At 34.2% G+C, this 18397-nt stretch overlaps 1 protein-coding gene across 2 annotated transcripts; it reads left to right on the top strand.

Moving 5' to 3' along the window:
- The first annotated feature begins 6749 nt into the window (after positions 1 to 6749).
- Positions 6750 to 17241, top strand: LOC128239912 (uncharacterized). Of its 2 annotated transcripts, XM_052956359.1 has the most exons (7): positions 6750 to 6841; positions 8126 to 9040; positions 13391 to 13558; positions 14125 to 14203; positions 15110 to 15216; positions 15416 to 15502; positions 16897 to 17241. In XM_052956359.1, exons 2-7 carry the CDS (start codon positions 8141 to 8143, stop codon positions 16999 to 17001), a joined length of 1446 nt encoding a protein of 481 aa, XP_052812319.1. In that variant the 5' UTR covers positions 6750 to 6841; positions 8126 to 8140; the 3' UTR covers positions 17002 to 17241. The 2 variants fall into 2 exon arrangements, with proteins under 2 accessions (XP_052812319.1, XP_052812320.1); XM_052956360.1 differs by lacking the exon at positions 15416 to 15502.
- The last annotated feature ends 1156 nt before the right edge of the window (positions 17242 to 18397 follow it).

Below are 18397 nucleotides of genomic sequence, written 5' to 3'. Positions count from 1 at the left end.
TTATCTTAGAAGGTTCATGTCCCGCTGAGGATGGTTAGGTATGTAAGCAGTTTAGTATATCCCTGACCTCTTTTTCTCTAGATCTGTCTTTTCTCTTCTGGAATTTCCATTTCCTTCTAATAGCCCGCTTTTCTCTTACTGACAGTCGTTAAATAGGCTTCATCTTACCACTGTTGCCATCCCTTTAAATATATCTTGGCCTTTCTGTAGGTACCTTTTTCTTTAATCAGGATCAGCATTTCACCGAGCCCGAAAGAGTCGCTGTCGTTAAGAATTTGACATCGCCCATTATCAGGAAAATATGATTATTTGTTATTTGCAATTCTAATAATTTGCCCGTGCATTAGGTAAATTGTTCATTAAGTAACAAAGGGTTGAAAACTACATTTTCAATTTACGACCAGAGAGTCTATTAAACATTTTCATACCTATAAATAAAATATATTGTAATTTCAAATATTCACTTTTATGAGTCATTTAATTAATTTACTGTCCACTCACATAATATCGTCTTCAACAAACGAAAGAATGCTTTAAGCATATCTTTACTCTGAAGTCTTTATGATTAATTAATTAATTTCTTTTTGTTTTGATGTTCTTTGTCGTTGGCGTTTATCCAGTGCCATTAAACCGTTTAAACCTTTTGCTACTGAGCTTGTTTCTGTAGTTTTTCGCATACATATCAATTATAAATGGGGTTTGTATTAATTTCCACATACAATTTAACACTTTTAAAAAAGGAAAGGGTATACAACTTTAAACAAAAGAAATAGGTATGATTATATAGCTCTTATCGTAACAAACTACAAATAATAAAAACTGTACAAAAGTATTATGAAAAACAATGTGTTACTTAAAAAGACAGTATTCAAAGTCACTCCACTTATAACTTACCACCGTTTTCTTAGTCTTGCCTGCTTATAGTTTTGTGCTGCATGTGACACTCTGGCAGCCATAGATAAATATGTTTCATACAGTTGAAGAACTACTAAAGGGTATTCAACCTAAAGAAAATGTACTAAACACACGTTTTTAGTTTAACGGACAAAATATATTTGAATTGCAGCTTCAGCTTAGGACGTTAACGAGGATGAAACTGTTGTAGGAGGCTTACATTCAGCAAAGTGTGCATAGTCCATATTGTGTACAAATATTGGTTGATAATTCTTTCTATGACCTTCAACGTCTTCTTTATATAAATTTGCTTAAATTGATTTTTAAGAAATTCTTTTTTAATATCTATTGATTTTCAATATGCATGTTGATATAATATGCTAATTATTGTGTATGTACATATATCATGTATATAGATATCATGCCTTCATAGTAACTATTTGTACATAATATGAATATCACCGCTAATGGTGGAAATAAAGATGAGTTGAGTTGAGTTGAGTTGAGTTGAGATAAAACACAGGATAACATTGCTTTACATTCGCCACAATAGCTAAGAAGTAAAGCCCAACCTTCGGGGCGGAAGGTCCAGTGTATTAAAACCCGACAGCGTGATATCAAAATACGTTCCAATATTGTACCAGTAGCGGCAGCCTTGTCTGACGCAAGGCATAAGAAGAAATGGGGAAATTGGAGAATGCAGAATTGACGAATTTAGTATTGGTTAAAACACAGGAAAAGTGAATGGCGTGTATCGGTGTTTTACACCATGAAAATTAAAGCACCAAGGAGTCCGGATCTCAATGTCGCTCAATTCGTTACTATATTCACTCTGTTTCTTTATCTCTACTAATATCCAGCAGTGACCACAGGGGCAAGTTGCGTTGTTTTGACACACCACGCCCCCGCCCGTTTTTTATAATCATTTTTTAGTAAGAATATGATGTGGTAACTGTAACTTGTGATAACTGTCAAAAAAATAATTTAATTTTTATTCTATTATCTTTGTAAAGGGTGGCGACAACTGTATTTCCCCATATTTGCTGAGATGACCCTGCTCAAAAAAGAACGGGCGGGGGCGTGGTATATCAAAACAACACAACCTGCCCCTATGGCAGTGACTAGAAATGGTCACTCCTAACCTATATGTACATGAAGCCATGATGTAGCGAAAAGGCGGGCGAATAATTGATCTAGTCGATGAAAAGGAAGTTCGATCTTCATCAAATGAAGATCGGAATCTGGGAACAAAACTAAGTCGGGTATTGGATGCAAATATAAATATTACGTCTTTCATTTGAAATCGATATAACGTCGGAAGAGACATCTATAAGCGTTCGTATCCTTCTGTAAGCACATTATGATATGAACCCGGCTGCCTTACCAGGTCTCAATATTATTTTAAATGATATTCATTATTGTTGTCATTTCTTCAAATAATCATTCATTCAAAATGTTCTTTTTGGGGTGATAATTGCAATTGCCGCGTTGTTACGCGTGACTCATACCCCATAGGGAATGGAATATCAAAGTTGCCAGCACTGTTCATATTACAGAAAACACATGTCAAGAAACAAGAATATTGCTATCAAACAAACGTGTAAGTGCTGTTCCGCTAAAAAAGGTAGTAGGTGGCAGTTCTGGGCACTTTCAAGCCTGTTTTTAGTCTGATGATATTTATCTTACCGAAACGGTAACGCGAATATTAACTAGATAGCTAAGGCCTTTTTTTAATTATATGTTTACGAACGGCCAGAGTTGTGAAGTGTCGTAGGAGGAGGAAATAAAAATAAAAATAAAATTACATTTCTGGAATTTTATTTTTTGGTCGGGGAAAAAAACACACAGAAAAGCAAAAGCTATGATGTATTCTCTATGATTTGCCATTTAGAGTTTAAGGAATCGGCTATCACTTCACTGTGTTGTCTTGGCTGCAAATTGTCTGATACCAATTCACCAACCATGTCATTGTTACAGTTAGCAAAAGAGCTTTTTTGTTTCCTTCTGTACAGGGAATATTTAACCGCCAGGAACTAGCGATCCAGGAACTTGTAAATCAACTGATTATAGCTGTCTGATAAAACAAAAGCTGTCTATCCAACAGTGATTCAAATAATACTAGTTGTCCATCACACATTCTGTCCAACAAGCAGTCCAAACAACACTGGTGGTCCAACCAACACTTCCGGTCCAACCATTTATAGTAACTGTTGTTCAACCAACACGTATGGTCCATCCAATATAGCGGTCCAGTAAGCAATAGATGCCCAACCAACAATAGTGTGTCAAGAGGCACTAGCTTACATCATATTGCTACCAATCTAGCAGCCCAACCGATTGTAGTGATGTTCTTCATTGAAAGTGATGGTCTCAGTAGATAACATCTGCATATCATATCTGTAAAGAAAGGAATGGAACACTTAAAGTATATTTTTTATAAAAAAAATAGTTACTCTCAGACTTATTTATGGATGGGTTTTAAGACAATCTGGACTCCGATTTAATTCCAGGCCTGGGTGTATGTGACTAGTCCGGTGGCCATCATAATGTTTAAACATAACTTACCATATGTAGTAACTAGTATCATTCAGAAGCTGAGAACACTACAAAGGTGACAGCATAACATAATTACTGTTTCTAAGTAAATTTTTATTACATAGTAATAAAACACACAGAGCAGTATAAATATCATAATTTATATTGATGATGATTTATATATGTTCATTCATAAGACTATTACATAGTTATACTGTACCTGGTAATGAACATACAGATTCCTCATTATAGATTATCACTGTCAGATAGTAAAACAGCCTAATGTATTATTTGTGTTAATTTTCAAAACAAATGTTTTAGAATAGATGATATTTTTTGTTATTAATAATACTCCAATAAGAATAGTAACCGCAGTCTTTTCTGAACCATCTACCCCACCCACCAGAACTAAACTGTCCAGGTAAACAGTCAAGCGATTTATAGCTCATGACATTCAAATTATATCACAATAATGTAATATAAACTCATTTAAATGACAAATCTAATAAAAATAAATAAATAATAACAAACCTGGAACGATAATTAGTCCATATTTATCGCTGTTATAACCCGGAAATAAACCGGAAATCACCCTCCCACAAAGGATGATCCGGGTGAACTATAACCCGGTACCAGGTATCGATATCGAGAAAAGCCGTTATCACAGTTTATGATACCGGATTATGTTGATACCGTGTTATTTAAAGTATGCATTGGTTGTCAAAAAGCAATTAATAACGGACCGTGGATACTTGGATTTATCATCTGATATAAACCCTGATATCAACATAATTCGGTATCAGACAGTGATACCGGATACCGGGGGATTCCAGGTACCGGATACCAGGTTTTTATCACCAGCCTGCAAATCCGATGAATGTTTTTCATTGGCTTAAACTTTTTCAGAAATGTTTACACCAATATTTTTACAGCTATTGCGATGTCCTCTGCTTTTTATGATTTGCCGCGATAAAGTTTCATCGGCGGAAATAAAAAAAAACCGAAATCACAATTTTATTTTTATTTCAAAAATGAGTTTTTTTGCGCGGCGGTGTTCGTAAAACATAGAATCAAATAAAAAAGGCCTAAATAATAATCGCGAAAATTAAGTGGTTAACAAGAAACAAATCACAAACGTTAGCAGGTTATCTTACGGCAGTTAAATGCCACCATAGCTCTTTAAGTTGATATTATCACTCCTTAGTTTGCAGTGAAAATATCAATTCACGGCTGTTATTTCTCTAATAAAACTCCAAATATCACCGAAAAGTAAGAATTAAATATTTTTATTTTTCGTCAAAAGTTATAACTCTGTTTCATTTTCTAACAAAACTAATTTGACACTGCATCAACGATCACTTAAAAGTGAAGATATGAAAAATAATATTATAATTGAAACTAAGAGCTGTATTTATGCGAGCCCATACATGAACCGATTGGCTTAATTCTCCCAATCATTCAATTTATGTATTCGTTCAGTTCTGTTTTTGGTTCTTGGTTTTTTAAAATGACCTTTTTAATCCAATTGACTGTTCGAAATGAAAAATCAACAACAACATTTAACTAATACTGGTCACACTATTATTAGAATCACATAGAGTTTTAGTTGAATGGATTAAATATAATGACAATGGAACAAATAGTGATATTAAATTGATACGTGACATTTGTGCAGCCAAGTCTGTTGTTTAAGAAATTTCATGAAACTCACAGCTATAAAATACTATTAGGGAAAGAAACAGTTAAGGCATGGAATGATAAGCGGTATCATAAATTAAAGCAAATAACAGCTCGAGAGGTGAAAGCGGTTTAAAGTCACTTAGAAACTGTTCGCATTTACCCCTCGAACTGAGTATAATAGCTTACAGAAAAGTATTCCTATTCGGATGATATAAGACACAATATAATTTTGTAACAGCGATTATACAATTATTAAACCATGTGAATGAAGTTAAATTAACAGTTTAATTAAAGCAAAAATGAAATCATATACAAGACTGGTTATTTATAAAATACTTGAAATTCTATATGAGAAATGTTCAAATGTTTAAATGTGAGATCACTTTCTATTCTTTAGTTGATTTAAAGTAAAGTAATACATAATAAATTGCTTATAGTTTTACAAAACACGAGCATCATCACATTTAACATATAAAACAGTAGAAAAACATAAAACAGTGTTGCTCATAATCATAGTAAATATATAGGATCTGACACGAGTTGTCATTTAATACAAAATTTTATTAAACGAGTTCATGAAAATAAGAGAGCCTTTTGCGGGGTTTTCTTTGGCCTAAGACACCTCTTTGAGTTTACCAAATTCAATCCCATGAATCAAAGAATATCCGTAGTTTTGATCACGTAAACATCGATCAAAGCTACGAAGGAAACCACGGAGAGTTGTGAGCTCATTGTTGGGGCCACCAGGTGTTTTATACACCGACAAAAATTTGCACAAGAGATTGCAAAGCTCATTTGGTTGGATATCGCTGATTTAAGGCTGTTTCACTTTCGCTGTGAAGATTGTAGGTAAGTAATTTCAAGTCATGGGAAGTTTTAGTAACAGTACTCTTGTTTTTCTGTTTAACAAGAAAGTCCTACAGTTCGTCGTCAGTGGCGCTCTAAAACCGAGCTGTGTTTCCAGCTTTCGTGCAATTTACTTAATTTAGCCTGGAAACGGGAATATCAATTTAAAACTCGCAGCCTTCAAAAATCACAGTATATTTTTCGTCATTTTTAGTGGTTTTCTGCATGGTTATTATTCCTATGCCGCGACCATTGACGCTGACAGATGAGCATACTGGTAACCTTATAGTCGCCATTTTGTTAACAAACAATGCGGAGGGATATCTAGGTCACGTGTGATTAGTCTAGCCATTATAATTGTCTGATAGGTTAAGTTACTCATGTGTAAGATACCAATATTCGTAATGGGTATATTACACGGCAAACAAGGGTAAGCTTGTGATAAATTATTTTTAAACTTTTCTATTTCCTTATTGTATGATTCATAATAATGATGTATACTTAAGTTCCTTGAGTCTAAACATTACACTAGATCTATAATATATGTATCAAGAAGATTAAAACATAGTTCTGAAATGTGTCAGAACCTTTTAACCTTTCCTTAGGACCGAATTCAAAACAATCACTCTCACTCACACTCAGTGAGTTAATCCTCTGTAATCACATAACGGTCAAGATATTTTGGAGTGAAAGGTATATCCGTATTAAGTGTTTTGCATGAGTGGGACATTAGTGAGTGCTCGGCTAGGCCACTTGATCGATATAAATGATCCCGGGTTTTCGGTAATCGGTCCCGGATACCGGTAGTTGAAACTTACCTATACCAATACTGTTGAATGCGTCCTGTGTATATTCGTGTTATTATTTTGTATGGAATTATATCGAGGTATTCATCTTTGAGTCGGTTAAATAAATTGTTTCTCTAACACTACAAATGAGTAAATTACTTTTTCCACGTGTGATTTTGTCACCCTTGGCTATGTTTAATGCTATTATTCAATAAGGAAGTAAATTGCCTGGGTGGTGCTAAAACCCGGTATCAATATTGGGGAATCCGATATCACAGTGTCGATACCAAGTTTTTCGTCACAGTCGGTATCGGAATACGTAAATAATCTCGAGTAATCCCGGAATCGGTAGACTCGATATCAATAATTATCAAACTGATTGTTTTTATGTTATTATAATGAGCAACTTAAAAGAATAAAACAAATTTAATTGTCAGAATCTGTTTGTTTTTTTCGGTTGATTGTTGAAATTCGAAAAAGATAAAAAAAGAACACATAACATGCAAATATTTTTGGCAACTATTCTGATGAGTCTTATTTATTAAATTGATTGTACATTTTGATTGGTTTTGGATGATTTGATGGTGTTTTAAATCGAATATTACTACGGTAACCAAAAACAATAAACGAAGAGGTCGCCTTTTGAAAATCTTAATCTTAGAGATGGTATTCATGCGCTTGCCGTTTTGAGTATTTTATGTATAATAATTTACATGTATATATATATATATATATATATATATATATATATATATATATATATATATATGTGTGTGTGTGTGTGTGTGTGTGTGTGTGTATGGATTATGTAGATTAACGAGTGCCATACCTAGACATAAAGAGATACAACATCTCTTTAACTGGTATTAATAATTTTGATATTTTTGTTATGATGTTTTATTTCGCAGACCATGAAAGCGATTAAAGGAAAACATACAAAAAGCAAAATTATTTATTTTACTTACTGTTTATTTTGAGTACCCGATGAGTATCATTTCTAGTACTTATTTGAACAAATGTAGAATATTATGTTTTACATGCTTAATGGTACAGTTTGCATTATAAAACCTGTGATTTCCTAGAAATATAATACCCGGACTATCATAAAACGTCATTTTGACATAATTGCTCGAAAAATCCAACCAACAGAGGCACCAAAGAAGAAAACCATTATTATATCTCCATAGCAGCTATTGCCTTCTAAAAACCATCCATTACATAAGTAATAAGTACCTTGTCGTGCGGTAGCTGGATTTGCCGGGTTTTAACACCACCTAAATTGTGTGCCCCTAAGTAATCAGGTTGATATTGAAGATTTATGCTTGCAATGATTTTATTAATCGACATTTTTCTGATATCTCTGATGTCAATTGCGTTCACAGAAATAAAGTTTTGAAATGGAATCAGCGGAATATGAGTGTGAAATATGCTTCGATGAAACAGCACTTGGATTTTGCAAGACGTGTGGGCACACTGGAAAAGCGTGTTTAGGAATTCATAAAAAAGGAAGGGCATTTCAAAGTCACATCATCGATATGTATGAAGAAGGTGATGAAAAGACAAAGTTGAGTATGCGAGACATCCCAAAGGACAGTTGTAAAGAACATCCGACTGAGAAGGCGTTATTTCTTTGTAAGGTTTACGAGTGTGTGATTTGTGGTCGATGCCTCAACTCGGGACATCTTTCATGTGGAGAACAAGTTGTTGACCTACTAAAGGAGGCGGGAACGATTCATTGCGACATAGTAAATAACATGCAAGCAGCTTTAACTGAGCTTAAGTATGCCAGTATGCGTTTGAAGGAAGAAAGCAAACGTAAAAAAGAAACAAGTCAACTGCAAGCCGAAAAGCGCAATTCAGATCTTGATAGTTTGGAAACTAGACTGAAACGTTCCGTAGAAGATGTAATTAGTCAGGTAAGACGGGAAGCATGCAAATTTAACGACGAAAATTGCGAAAGATTTTCCAGCATTGCATCCGTGTGCGAGAAAAACATAGTTTTGGCTGATGAAGAAGAGGAACAAAATAAAAAGTTTGAAATGAGTTCTTCTACGGGTCAGCTGTATCTAAGGAGCAAATCATTTAATAAGACAGTGTCGGAGGCCAAATTGCAGATGAAAGAACTTGAACATAAGCAGACTTTTAAAATATTTTGCCTAAAAGAAAACAATAAAGCTCTAAACAGCTTGTTCGACGTTTTGAGAGACGTTTGCAGAATTGAGGAGGAAGTTGATGGCAGCGATGACGGTAGCACTGTAACACACGTCGGCGGGATCGCAGCTTCAGATAAACACAGGGTATGTGTACATATACGAACATGAACCTATTATTTTTGGTGAGTGTAAAACAAATGTCCGTTTAACATTCTTCGGATTGTGCCGTATATATATGTAACCATTTTAAAGAATCAATTTAATATAAGCATGCACAATAAAAAAATGCCCTTGTAAGCTGAAAATACTTTACTAGTTCCTAAAAATTTACCAAAAGCCGAGCATTCTGGCGCTTTAAGACAATGGATAACAAACTTACAAAAATGTTTTTCTGTACAAAGGACATAGATATTGTGGTTTAGATAAAGCGACTTATAACCTACCTCAGAGGTCAAGGTCAGACTTCCAGAGATACATTTATGGAATGTTGCATATATGCGTAAATAGTACAGTTGATTGTATTCGGGCTGTAATGCATCGAGGGATTTTTAAAGAAACCACACTGGAAATTTCAAGGTAGCACTTTAGTGTTGTCCGGGCTGTAACGTTGTCATGCACGGAATGATTTAAATTGTCTTCGCTCACTTATTAGTTTGGAACATTAAGGCGAAGTGTCGCATGCAAGACCCACGAACGTTCCTAAATGTTTATGGTCACACTTTGTTTAGATTTAATCATTATTGAATGCTGCATATATAAAACATATATAACGTCTGTAACATTTATTTTTGTACAGAGTGATTTAAAAAAAAAATCACATGTGTTCCGTGCAAGACCCACACCCATATATATTACATCATCATTCTCATGCAAATGTTTTATTGAGTTGTTTGCATTAAATGAACATGACACCAAATCACTATTGTGTCATTATCAAAACAGTTAAACCATTTGATAATTTAGCAGTCAGATCCTAAATGCACGATTTGGATTCAATATTTTTTTTTGTATTTATTAGCATTCTTTAAACCTATTTAAGCGTCATATTGCTTCAAGAAAAAACATGCTTTTTGAATCTTTCTATTTCCGAATAGAAACTTAAATAGGTAAAAATGATTACCCTGCTTTGAATAATAAAATTTCAAAAAATAATGATAATTAAACATTAACGTTTTAAGAAAAAATAAAAGATTGCTGGTATATAGATTTGATTTGATTATTTTAAGCAACACCAAATAGTTGTCTCCAATGTTTTAAAAAGTGATTATAATATACAATCATTGAAACAGAAAAAGTTTATCTGTAAAATATCACATTGCTGTTCATTTTTACGGACAGTGATAGATTATGCCTTTGTACTACATATATATACGGTTCAATACTTAAACCTCTGTATAACTTGTATATTTATACTACATGGCTTTCTATGTCTGTTATCTGTGGCGGTTGTTTACTGAGACGAATGATCCCTTGCACATTGAATACACAGCAAAGCATGTTTTAACTCTATGATTTTAGATAACAGTGTTATCTTGCATATGTACATGTCCGGTACTACAATGTGGCGCTTGATGCATTCACATGCATTTATAGATATTATTTTTGATATAAATAAAATTTATTAATATTTGTAAAACAATACAGCGAATCAACGTGTTATACGTATTCGTACATTGTACACAATTATTTAAAATTATTTAATAAAACGTAAATTACTCTTGACAAGATGTTTCCAATAGATGTCTAGATGCAATATTTCTATACATACGAGTACTAATTCTACTTCGCTTTCTGAAGAATTGTTTGTTTCTAATGTGTTAGAAATAATTTAATTAAATGATGCCTACTTGCACTTCTTATCATTTTTCCTTTGATTACGATTACAATTTACTTCGGGCTTACATCATATTACTTTTACTTTTTTCTGCATAGAAATCTGTCAAAGAACGATTTTTTGTATTTCTAAATCCTCTGTATACAAGAATATTCTTATATAATACAACACATTGAAATACAAGTGAAATTGATGTCATGCATATCATTTTCCTATTCCTTTCTATGTTATGATTATATATCAAGTGTATATTCATGTATTATATGTTATAAATATGTTATGCTCTCCACTGTTGGAGGAATACAATAATCTATTTACTTCAATATTAGAAAATAAATAATATGGGGTAATTAATTCATCAAAATAAAAAAGGCCTCTCCTTAAGAACGGAATTGATTCCGACATACTTTACATAAACGATAGTCTATCGAATTAGGGCAACTTAGACGCGAATTGTATTGTAAGCTCAAAAATAAACAAAAGTGCATTGCAGAAGTAAATACGTTAAAACAAGCAATTCCTTACAGTTGGAAAGAAACTCTTACATCGGATGGATCTACAAATACAAATGTAAATACAAAATTTCTATTTAGTAATAAGTCTCCAATTATTTCAATGATATGACGAATAACCAAATATATCAAATATGTATTAAGCAATTTTTCTGAAAAGCCTTACATTTATGGTTATTTGTATCGACGGTGTGAAGAGCATATTTGCTAGAACTCTTGGTACTTTACTGCTCATAAATCCATTGTAGATAATAACGTCAAACAGTTTTAAATAAAGTTATTGGATAGTTTTGTAGCCACGAATTTAAATTCATTAGCTTGGAAGTTATTGGATTCTCCTTTGCGTATTCATTGTAATTAAGTAGAAGACTACGAACACTTCTTTTATAAATGCCCAGTAGTGACAAAGTTTTGGAATGCTTTACATGATATTTTTAAAAGATGTGGAATACAGAAAGAAATTAAGTATATAAGATTTACACAATGGTTCAAAAAGAACATGATATTGTAAACTTTACTTAAAGTCAGATTGCCTATTGCATTTATATAAGACCTACATTGTTTGTAAAAAGAAAATCCAAATCGATTAATATTATGAAACATTTATATAAGGATTTAAAAGTTCTTCAAACACACTTAAAAAACAACATTTCTAAACGTTTTTTGAACGATTTTGTTAATACTATTACATTATAATGTTAAGGCAACTTTTCAAAAAGTTAACTATTTAACTCATTTATTAAATGATATTGTTCCTCTTACATATCTATATATATAAGATATGTCAAAGTGACCTCAAATGGTAAAAGGATTTTAAAGCTTGTCCGAGTGATTAATCAACAATTCCTAGACCTATGGTCATCAAACTTGATATGGAGGCTGGGCCTGACCAGTAGTTGACTATTGATTTAGGGGTCATCGGTTCAAAGGTCAAGGTCATAGTGACATTGAATGATAAAATGTCCGATATGTAATTTGACAATGCCTGCACCCATGGCCCTCAATTTTGACTTGGAGGCTGGGTTTGACTAGTTGATGACCCCTATTGATTTTGGGGTTCATCTGGCCAAGGGTCAAGGTCACATTGACCTTAAATGATAAAAAGTTGTCCGAGTGATAACTCGACAATGCCTTCGCCCATGGCCCTAAAACTTGACTTGGAGGTTTGGCCTGACCTGTGGATGACACCTTTTGTATTTGGGGTCAGCGGGCCAAAGGTCAAGGTCACAATGACCGTGAATGATAAAAAGTTGTCCGAGTGATAACTCAACAATGCCTGCATCCATGGCCCACAAACTTCACTTGTAGGTTGGGCCTGACCAGTCGATGACCCCTCTTTATTTTGGGGGTCATCAGGTCAAAGGTCAATGTCACAGTGACCTTGAAGGCAAACTCAACAATTCCTGGATATATGGTCGTCAAACTCCACATGAAGGTTGGGCCCGACCAGTTGATGACCCCTCTTGATTTTGGGTTTCATCGGGTAAAGGTCAAGTTCACAGTGACCTTTATCACGAAAAAGTTAACAAAGCTTCTCCCAGTGATATCTCAACAAAGCCTGGACCTATGATCATCAAACTTGACTAGGGGGTTGGGCCTGGCGTTTAGATGACCCCTTTTAATTTAAGGGGTCATCGGGTCAAAGGTGAAGGTCACAGTAACGTTGAACGCAAATAGCTTTTCTGTGTGATAACTTGACACTGCCTGCACACATGGCCCTTAAACTTGACTTATAGGTTGGGCCTGACCAGTTGATGACCCCTATTTATTTTGGGGGTCATCAGGTCAAACGTCAAGGTCACAGTGACCTTGAATGCAAAAGCTTGTCTGTGTGATAACTTGACACTGCCTGCACACATGGCCCAAAAACATAGAGGTCCATGCATATTTCATAATGTTTGACAAACATCTCCTGTTGAATATATATATATATATATATATATATATATATTATAAATTTTGTCTTTAATGTTTGTGTGCAATCAGGCATGAAGTTTCAATAGTAAAATTCGGTAATATGTACTTACAAGACGTATATCGTTAACAATTAATAAAAATGATTGCCTTTGAAAGTTATGATTTAATTGTCAATTACATTTCCATACCGCAATATGATGTTGAATGTTGGTATAATTATGTTCCCTACAGAACAGAGAGATAAAGAGCGGCCATGTGGAAGAGTTTCGTGTAAAGGACACTATGATGGGCCTCGCGATAGGGACGCATGGAGCGAACATTAAGCAGGCAAAACAAGTAGAGGGTGTGACTCATATTGATGTCAATAAGAAGACATGTACGTTCAAAGTCTACGGAAAGGTTAGTCTGAATTTAGGACTGGCTTTTTTATATAAAAGAGCAAATCATCTTAGGCTTGCCATAATATTGGTGATACAGTGCAGAAACATTGTCAATAAATAAAAAAAGGGAACAAGAGATTTTGACATGAACCTTAGTTCATATTATGTTAACAATGACAATATATTTTACATGAACATGTTCACGTGTTCACAAAGAAAAAAAAAAACATGACATGAAATTTAGTACAGATGTTGACAGTGAAAATTAGCATGCCATGTATATACAATGATAATCAGCATTTGTAGCATTGCGACTAGTTAAAAGACAAACTGCCCTCGATTGATGGAATAAAATCTAACGATGGCATCATCTTGATGAGTTCTAGTTTTTTGGGTTATGAAGCAAAGATGTTTATATGATTTGATTACCGTTATTGGCTTTGTGGTATGCAGTTTTTGTGCATGTAGAAGTCTTGAAATTAATCACAATGTTCAAATTTTACCGTCAAATCAGGTAATTATTTTCAACAACTTTCACAAGGCTTGGAAACAATTTTATAATAGCTGTGCTCTATTACATTACAGACGGAGGAAGCATGCAAGCGGGCACGAAATATGTTAGAGTATACAGAGAAAAATTACCAGGTCCCACGCGATCTTGTGGGTCAGTATTAGAACAATAATATGAAATAATTCTGTAGTTTGTGGTTTTGAATTATGGTTAGTTTAAGAAATAATGTTGAAGTGTCTTGAAAGCCTTCATTAATGAATTTCGGTGTGCCAAGTCTTAGATACGCGTCATAACAAAAAAAAAACGTTCACGATTGTAAGCTAGGAAGTATGTTGTAAGAGGAAATATGCACATGGCAGTGCTTGAATGAAAGCAAAACAAGCACACATTAAGTTAGCTCTAAATGATATTCTTAATTCACACTAACTATTGAGATCAGAGGTACAGCTGTAGGAGGTCCTCTGCTGGTGACCTTTCCGTCAGACAATCCGAGGTTTTCTTCAGCTTACTCGGAAAATGCGATGGAGTAACGTTTGGTCGATACTTTGCTTGGATTCAAAACTTGTTTCAGAGATTTAATATCAAACACCTATCCACTTATTTACTGACTGGCCGGATACATAACTGTGTACCTATTTTATTTTAATAATTTATCGAAACGACACAAACTTATTTTATGTATTTTTAAAAAAAGTTTAACTTTAATGTGCCGTCTCTGTTCCTTTGAAAAGGGAATATATTCCAAATGAACACAGACTATCAGGTAAATATAACTTATTGTAAGATGAGAACCAGATTATTCACCATGTTTATTTCAACAGATCGGTGTCAGATCTTATCGAAATTAAGATTTTTAATTTAGTCCAATTGGTTAAATGAAACCCTAGGTTGTTTTGTAACAATATTCTTTCCGAAACATGACAGTCGCATAAAAGCAACAATGTAAAACAGGCACTCAATGTGATGTCACATTTTGAAACAAAACAATAATAACAATAGTATTATGAAAAAATGGCAGGAAGGAGTCTTGATAATTTATTATCCCTTATTTTAATGTAGCAATGGTTATCGGAAAGAAGGGGAAGAACATTCAAGACATTGTCGACATATCGGGTATAGTGCGTGTGAAAATCGAGGGGGATGACGAGAGGGATGACCCACGGCAGGTAGAACAATCTGTTAACGAAACTTTTTATACCCTCGGTGTCGTCATCTTTCAGAAGTTATTTAGCCAAACAGGTTTTATGAATATTTTCCTATTAGAGCAGAGCTTATACAGGTTTTTTTTAACAAATCCAAAAGTACTATTACCACTATAGTTATCACATCATATCAGTTTTATCTTCTTATTATAACTGGTTATAGGGACATAAGTTGTTCACCTTTCTTGGTACTGTGGAGAATATCAGCAACGCGCAGACTCTTTTGGAATACAACATCGATCACCTAAGGGTACGTGTGATAAGGGACATATTAACAATTCCTGTCGTCTGCACTCAACAGTTCGTTCTCTGCCCCACTCAGAGAGACTCACTCACGTTTTATAGTGTCAAATAACGGAAACAATAAATTCCTGTGAGCAAAATGTTGATTTTTTTCAATTATAACACATTATCAAAAGTTTGATTTACAAGTGTTGTCCTAACACTCGCTATTCAGCCGGAAAATGTTAGTAACGATATTGAAAATTTAGCTCTGGTTTTACATATCTTAAATAAGTATCTTTAATTTTCTGATTGGTGTTTTTTCCATATATTTATTTAAATAACTCAATTTGATCTAATAAAATAAAGAAATGCTAGCATAAAAAGTGAACGAGTCTTTTTAAATTGACGTCTTTATTCTTACATTTGATAGAAATCAGCCTTTTCAAGTATGGTAAAATAATATGAATGTGATCTTTAAAACTAAATTTTCATTTACTCTTTGGAAAATGTCTAGAAATCTGAAGAATTCAAACAAGGTGGATATGTGTTTGTCCTGGGTACTCCGGTTTTCCCTACAACGCAAGATCATACTGTCATGCAGAATCGTAATTGTTTCGCAATCATTGAAACAAACAAATGTAAACACAAGACCACGCTCTCGAGTAATATCGTGGCAACGACAGTTATTGATATAATGTTGTAATTACTTATTTCACAATCATTGTACAACAATCAAGTTTAAACAAAATACCATATTTTTCTGAATTTTGTATATAGATGGCACTGAGAGGAAGTGCATTGTAAAAAACTATTTTTTTCATGATGGGTGCATGTCCGAACCAAATCTTGGAAAATATTTAAGGATGTGCAATTTAATTTTAAATAAAGATAAATCGCAATGAGAGAAAGTGCAGTTCACTACAACCATAATCGTGCACTGCATATCTCCCCTATACCTGATATTTTTTAAAAAAATGGTTACTTTTTTCCGGGACATATCTTGGAACACATTTGAAATGTAGATGGATCTATAATACTGTTCCGCATTGTTTTATCTTTCCTAAAACTTCCCTTGCTGCGTTTTATGTCATCTTTAAAAAATACTTAAAATTGTATTTTCTAAACGTGTCCAAGTGTTTACATGTAATGAAATTGTCCAACTTGTGTAAAATAATGCTACAACCATTTACCTTCTACCAGCACAATATATCACAATTTCTGCCTTTCATAGAAAATGGGCGTATCGGGCGCATCCATCGCCTCAGTTGTTGATTTAAGGTATTAGTGATCAGAACACAAAATCTTTTAAAATGATACAAAACTTATATTGGGGCTTCCAAATTTAGCATTATTGCTAACGGCTCGATTAAATGACAAGCTTATTTGCACCTTAAGACAATGTTTATTTTCTGACTGTAGGAGGTTGAGAGACTACGCAAAGAGAAGATGGAAATCGACCAGCAATTACGCAGCCTTTGCCGGTCCCGTACACCCCGTTCCACGGGAACGGCGGAGGAAAAATAACGATCAATAATCTAATGGCCGGGATAGCGACCGGAAGGTCAGGTATCGCGATGAAAGGTGGACGGCAAAGGAAGAGACCCTCGCAGATATCAAGACAGCCACGATGGCGGATGACTGGGTTGAGACAATGAAGGTTGAGGTTGTGCTATGAAGTTTAAGGGCTTTGAACTTTCCATAGAGTTGCGTATTTACGGAATTAATTTGTCTCTTAGGCAGAAATTAAATAAAAATAAAATTGGCCTTTTTATTGTTGTTTGGTTAACATCTACAATTAGCACAATTATCTTTCAATTAAATCCTTGGTTCAAAACAATGCACGAAATACATATCCATGACAGCTCAGTTCCTTTTTAAAACCAGCCAGAGCTACCTATTTATGACTGGGTTAGTGACCTTTGGGAAGTGAATAAAAAATGCAGTAATTGAGCTATTGAACAGATAAGAGCTGGTTATTATTTGATATTTAACAAACTTTGAGAGAAGTTAGATATCTATGATGACTCGGTTCTTTAAAAAAAACCCAAGCCAAATCCGCACATAGATAACTGCATTATAATCACTGAACGTGTCATTATTGCCATAGTTGAGCTAGTGAACACGAAAGATCATCCATTTCTTATCCAATCTTCACAAAACTCAAACAGCTGTTTAATATTAATGTGACCTTGGTTATATTCGAAACTCATGAACCCATGAAGGCCAAATTGGTAAAATTGAGCTTGTGAACACAACAGATCCCCCATTTATTATCCGATCTTCAACAGTAGTTGGATATTGACTTAATTATGGTTCCTCTCAAAAACCAGCCTGTGTCGCCCATGCAAGACTGAGTTATGGCCCCTTGAAATTGACAAATTGCTAAAATACAGCTTGTGAACAGTCTAGAGCCTCCAGTTCTTTTTGGATATCTTATTCTTTGCTTATGGCCTTTTAAATTGTCAAAATGCATTTTTGAGCTTGTGGACACAATAGATCAACAGTTTCTTATTCGATCTTCACAAACTTTACAAATGTCATCTGGGCTCATTTCGATAACCAGCCAGATCCGCCCATGCACGACTCGAATATGGCCCTTGAATTTGCCAAATTTGCTACAATTTAGCTTGTGAACACATTTGAGGCCCCATCTATTATCCGATGTTTACGGAAATGATACTGTAGTTTTAATTTGACTTAATAAGGCCACACCAAATCAATGTTTCGTTCCTCGGATTTTTGCCAAACAAATAATACAATTCTGTCAGTTTTCATTAAACCCGAAGCGAGCGAAGAGCGAAAAATATTTTTGTTTCTATTGTTACAGGAAATGCAATGGCATGTGCTTATCAATATTTATGCAAAAAGCTACAGAAACAAGCTCAGTAGGAAAATATTTAAACATAGACCCGGTTTAGTG

Source organism: Mya arenaria, chromosome 7 (assembly GCF_026914265.1).
Source record: "Mya arenaria isolate MELC-2E11 chromosome 7, ASM2691426v1".
NCBI lineage: Eukaryota > Metazoa > Mollusca > Bivalvia > Myida > Myidae > Mya > Mya arenaria.
The sequence above is the reverse complement of the archived record's forward strand: the minus strand, read 5'-3'. Positions and strand labels throughout refer to the sequence as shown.

Coding starts and splice junctions, on each gene's coding strand:
- LOC128239912 (XM_052956359.1), top strand. CDS start 8,141: ATGGAATCAGCGGAATATGAGTGTGAAATATGCTTCGATGAAACAGCA. Junction 9,041..13,390: donor CAGCTTCAGATAAACACAGG/GTATGTGTACAT, acceptor TGTTCCCTACAG/AACAGAGAGATAAAGAGCGG. Junction 14,204..15,109: donor GGTCCCACGCGATCTTGTGG/GTCAGTATTAGA, acceptor ATTTTAATGTAG/CAATGGTTATCGGAAAGAAG.